Consider the following 5,568-nt stretch of genomic DNA (forward strand, 5'->3'; position numbering starts at 1 on the left):
TCGCTACTCCCAAGCCGGCCGAGCAGTTAACGATTACCGATTTCCTTAACATTGAAAATCTCCGGAAAGTGAGATTTATCAGTACATGATGATAATAATAGTTTTTTACAAAAAAGAAATGGCCACTAATTCCATATTCGCAAAGGTGGTAAATAACAGTGAACCTTAAAAAACGTCATGAAAGGGAGAGATCAAAACGTCATGAAATGGCCACTAATTCAATACATCCCATATTATACATAATTGCATTTTATTTGGTTGTTTAAACATTTTCCTTACCTAATAATGTTATATTTAGAACCCGAGGTATAGGGTCAATTAGAATCTGCAAACTGTAGTAACTCATATTTGCTAGGCAAGTTGAACCTTGCTCATGTGTCTTTGATTATGTTATCAAAATACTTTTTGAAAACTTCCATTGCATTTAAAAGCAAAATACCGTTTTTGTGATTATATTAAATGAGGGTTACCGGCCTAGGGTGGTTCTAATCTATTGGGTGGGTGTTGAATCAGGGATATATATACAAATTGAAAACTCTGTGGTAGAGATTCCACTATACTGACAGAACCTAGGATTAAACAACAACTGCAGCCAACCATTTCAAGCGTCGTATAGACTAAGCCGACAACAGAACATGGAATAAGACGAGAAAATCAACTCAGTTGCGTTTCTTTCGCATTTCCTCAGATGTTTAGTTGGGTTGTATTCTATGGTGGAGTCAGCGGGTGGGAGCCCGTAACGTTTCCATTTTGTGTTGTAAAATGACAACTTTAGAATCTTTGAAGGAATGATAATTGAGTGTTGGTCTTGTGACCAAACCTCGTTATAACGGATGGAACGTAAGATAACAGAGAAGGGCAGTGAATGGCTTTTCTTTTACTCGGGCCTCAAACCTAAGGAAGTTTGAGTGGGCACATGTAGTCCCAATTGAGCACCGAAGCTTATGTTTGTAGGCAAAGTACGTAGGCACCTCTCGAGAACTCCCTGTTCTTGGAAAAGCGAACTATGATATGCATGCAATGACTTTTTTTTAATGGTTTTGAACTTTAAAATATGATTATATTTTGCGCCGTAAGATAAATTAGACTTTTCCTACGTTCCTTGCAGGCCCTCCCTCCCCTCTCCCTGTTTAGCTGCAGATTCAGAATTTTACATTCAGCGATGCCTCGGTTTTGAAAACTACCGCTAGCTGTTATCGTGGCGCATGTGCACCATCACCTTCCTTATCTTATCCTCGAAATCGACGACGCTCGAGCTCAGAGGCCTGCGCCAGTCGTTGCCACTCGTCATGGAGGCAGTCGCCAGAGCAAGCGTAGCAGGAAGCTCGCATGTGCGGCTTCCCCAGCGTTGGGGCCTGAGGCAGCGCCACGCCGTTCCTTCCTCCGCCGCATGCCGTCCCCGGGGGCGCGCGGTCGCCTGCGCCGCCTCCGCCGACGCCGACGTCGTCCACCTCTTCGACGCCGCCAAGCTCACGGTAATAAGGGAGCTAGGCTCGCCGGTGCTCTGCCGCGGTGCCGCCCACCCGTTCGACAGTTTTCACGGCAACTTCATCTCCAGTGCTGAGGCTCTCGTGTTCTGTGACATTCAGGTGGACGAGTTCGTGACAAGCGGCATGGTGGTCGGGCTTGGCTCCGGTGCCGCATCGGGGCTCGCCGTCCAGTACCTTGGCACGCGCCTCCGGCGAGGCTCACTGACTGGCATCATCGGGGTACCCTCGTAAGTGTTATTTCAATTGCTTCAGGTTCGCGACAATAGTTCCATGGTTCACATTCTGCACAGCTCCAATTCATAGTATATCAGTGTTTGCTTGCTCTGATCGATCCGCGTCTGATCGGTTGGTGGGGTTGATCAGCCAGGTCTGCGACCTGTGCAAGTGAGGCGGAGAAAGCGGGGATAAAGATCAGCAGCAACGAGGAAGGCCCCCAGGTAGGCGCAATTCTGTCACAACTGTGAATCTTGCAGGCAAGAAACAGAATTTTAGCTGAAACCATGCTCACTGACTTATAGATTGATTTTGCTTTCACTGATGCTGACATTATTGAAGAGGGCACACTTGCTGCCGTCATTGGGCGCCGGAAAATCGAGACTGGAGAGCCTTCTTTCATCCAGGAGAAGGTGGGCAGGTTTTTTCAGAAACTCTGTTAACCCTTTCAGGCTTTCACTGAGGCTACGTGACTTCTGTCTAGTGTCTAAAGCATCACATTTCCATTTGTTTCCTAATAAATTGAACAAGTATGCAGCATCGTAAGTTCATCAAAATGGAATTGTCTCTGTTTTCTGGAACAAAAAAAAACAATATGATATTATTATCACTGCAGATACTTTTGTTATATCAGTATATATGATTGTCTCATCTTCCTATATGCAAATGTTGATTGGTCTGGATCCACAGGGTGTTGTTAAATCAGCTGGCAAGGTGGCCTTTATCATTGACAAAGACAAATATGTGAATAGCGTCGAGGGTTCCATTCCAGTTTTGATCAAAAGTGTAAGTAACCTCTTATCTTCTCCCACTATAGTTCAGTTTTTCTTTATGTTTAAAAAGTTCAGTTTTCTGTAATATCAATTAAAAGAAGAGCAGCTCATTTCAGGGAAACTGGATTGACACTGCTGAAGAGATTGATGACTTATTCCTTGGCGACGCAGAGGTGCGCCCCTCATCAATCTGATAATTATTTACAAAATTTATACTCGGAGCAGCTGCCAGATTTCTGAATCTGAAACCTTTCCACTGTTTGTTCTCCTCGAAATAGGCTTTCGCCCCGCTATATTAATATAGCAACACCGATACAAGATAGAGACCACCGCTGGGGCAAACAGCACATCAAAGCCCAAAAGAAAACATAAGAAGAAGAAAAGAGGAAAACAACGTCGACAAAGCCGGATCGACGAAAACAGTGATGATCCGCAACCGCTGCGCCCTCCGGAGAATTCCCACCACAATCTTGGCCCTCCGAAGCGCCGCATACCAAAGCAGCACCTTCAAGAAGGGATGCGATGATGACGACGCTGCTGCCCGGACAAATCCTAGGGTTTCCCCCGATATGCGGGAGGGTTGTGGGTAGGGGGAACCCCGACGCCCCTCAAGAAGGAAGGCGGCGCCCGCGAGCGTCACCGCGTCGGTGTCGGCCATCCGACAAGGATTTCTCCCTTCCCCCAAAGAACCACGACCCGGACACTCCATCACGCCCCGCCAATCTTGCCGTCCACCAACGCGCGCCACCACGATCTTGCAATCACCATTGCCGTCTCACCGTGGCCCAAAGACAACGACCGAAGAAACCGGGAGGAGACATCCCGAGCCTAGGAGGGTCTGGACAGCAGCCACGCGGGAGGGCACAACCTCCACCGCCAACCTGCGGCGACAGACCGGACGCAGCTACAGGAGCATACCAGGCCCCTCTGGCCCGGCCGAGCCCGGCGGGCTCGTGAAGCTCCCGTGGCCGCGCTACAGTCCGCGCGCCGCCGTCCTAACCGTCCTCAGCCGGAGCATCTCCATCGGCCGCCGGGAGCAGACGCACCAGATCTGGCCCCTCCAAGCCCAGATGGAGCCCAAAGGGCCCAGATCTGGGCCAGGAGGCGCCGCCGCTGGCCACCGCGCCGCCCCGCTGCCAAGTGGCCGCGCCGCCGCCGTCGACCCACCCGGAGCTGCGCCACCTGAGGAGCGCCGCCGCCGGAACTTGGTCCACCAAAGCGCACCGCCGCCGGATGAGGGAGCCCCCGCGCCTCCACACCATGCGCGCGGGTAAGGGCATGGCCGCCGCCGCCGGCACCGCGCGGGCTTTACCCGGCGGCCTGCGCCGACGGCGGCGGTGGGGGAGGAGGAGAGGCGGGCCTAGACGCTAGGGTTGCGTGGGTCGCCCCGAGTCCGCCCGCGGGGACGAACGGGGACGAAGCGTTTTTCTTCCAATCACAGCCTGCACCTCCCACTGTTTGTTCTGGCCTGGCGAAAAGAAAAGTTTCCACTCATCTCCCTTTCGTGACACCTAAAGGTTTGGAGGAGGCCATCAATTGGAACTGCCGGCCCATCGGGAGGCGATTTTCCGTTGGTCACCAAGGAGGGCTATCACATCCTTGATGTTATCTTCACGACCCCCATCGAGGATCTTGGTATGAATTTCAGATGACAATTCAGCAATTGTTTATTCAATGGAGTTTTAGCTGGTTGCTTTGGTCACATTGCAGGAAAGGTAGCAGAAGACTTGGAGAACATCGCAGGCGTTGTGGACCATGGGATAATTTGCAACACTACGTGAGTAGACAAACTATATAGTAAAATGCAGTCATTAACCATCATGTTTAAAAAATATATAGCTACTAATATATGTGGTTATGCACCGCAGTTTCTGAGACATTGCAATATTTTACATGCAGGTCGTATGCTGTCGTTGCATCGAAGGGGGAAGTGCAGGTCCTGAATCGGAAATCATCGGTGATACCAAACACATAAGTCTACCAATTAAATTACAGAGCCACCATTTCCCCCAACGGTTTGACAGCAGAGTCTACTGGAATGCAACGAGGGAATCGTGCGATAGTTATTCTCTGTGTTACATGTCCACATTTTCCCCTCCAGATGTATGCAGATATTCTCAGATCTGGAGTTACTGACTATATTGTCAGTTTGGCACCCTGAAAATTGTTCTATGATTCGAAATTACATGTTTACATATGTTTGTGATGTGATGGAAGTATTTTAATTCGTGGGCATTAAGACAAGGGCTCGCCAGCGAGCATATGGCCTTCGAAGTAAAATGCCTACATGTCTTCACAATTGAAACTATATATCTCTGTGCATGTACCAAACAAACTTATAAGAAGATTGTAACAAGAGATGACCAATGTGTGGATCTAAAAGATCTCATGCGCAAATCATTTACATTATTAGAGGAATTTTTATCTTCAGGGTACATCATGTAACAAGACATGACCAATGTGTGAGAAGAATCATGTCTTCACAACAACAAAGTGCAGCAGAAACAAAATAAGTGTAATTGACTAGATAAAAGTGTAATGCAACAAATAAAAGACAAATAAGAAACAGAAAAATAAAATAAAAGCAAATCGCAAAAGAAGACGGAAACTCGCTAAAAATGACTAAAAGTTTCACACAAAAATTATGATCACGCTAAAAGACCACTAAACACAAAAATTGACTGAAACTTCAAAATAATTCAAGAGCATACGGTTTTACCAATCATGTATTTCAAACGGTACATGGTGTAATTTTGCACACACATCCGTACAAATTTTTTTTTCGAAATGGGGAAAACACCCTATCCTCTACATCGAAAAGATGCATATGGACTTTATTAAATTTATTGGAACAACATTCAGGTCACCTTATTAAAATCTTATTACGAATCACGGATCACTAAGAGTCGATACATGGATCAACCACATGAAAAAAAGATAAAGTAAGCAGCTGCCAAAGAATCAACATGTTAATCTTTGATCAAGCTGCCAACCGCACCGGCTGAATAGATCCCGAACGACCGTCTTCAAACGGTTGCACCCAAATCCATGTCCTGACGGTGCTCCTCCGGCTTGAGACATAACCACGAATG

General features: G+C 47.6%; 1 protein-coding gene across 1 annotated transcript; it reads left to right on the top strand.

The window, feature by feature from the left end:
- The first annotated feature begins 1,232 nt into the window (after positions 1–1,232).
- Positions 1,233–4,673, top strand: LOC127292574 (probable ribose-5-phosphate isomerase 4, chloroplastic). The gene is made up of 9 exons (XM_051321996.2): positions 1,233–1,475; positions 1,590–1,717; positions 1,858–1,927; positions 2,009–2,116; positions 2,394–2,489; positions 2,593–2,649; positions 3,994–4,111; positions 4,187–4,253; positions 4,376–4,673. Exons 1-9 carry the CDS (start codon positions 1,290–1,292, stop codon positions 4,449–4,451), a joined length of 906 nt encoding a protein of 301 aa, XP_051177956.1. The 5' UTR covers positions 1,233–1,289; the 3' UTR covers positions 4,452–4,673.
- The last annotated feature ends 895 nt before the right edge of the window (positions 4,674–5,568 follow it).

Source organism: Lolium perenne, chromosome 4 (assembly GCF_019359855.2).
Source record: "Lolium perenne isolate Kyuss_39 chromosome 4, Kyuss_2.0, whole genome shotgun sequence".
NCBI classification, from domain to species: domain Eukaryota; kingdom Viridiplantae; phylum Streptophyta; class Magnoliopsida; order Poales; family Poaceae; genus Lolium; species Lolium perenne.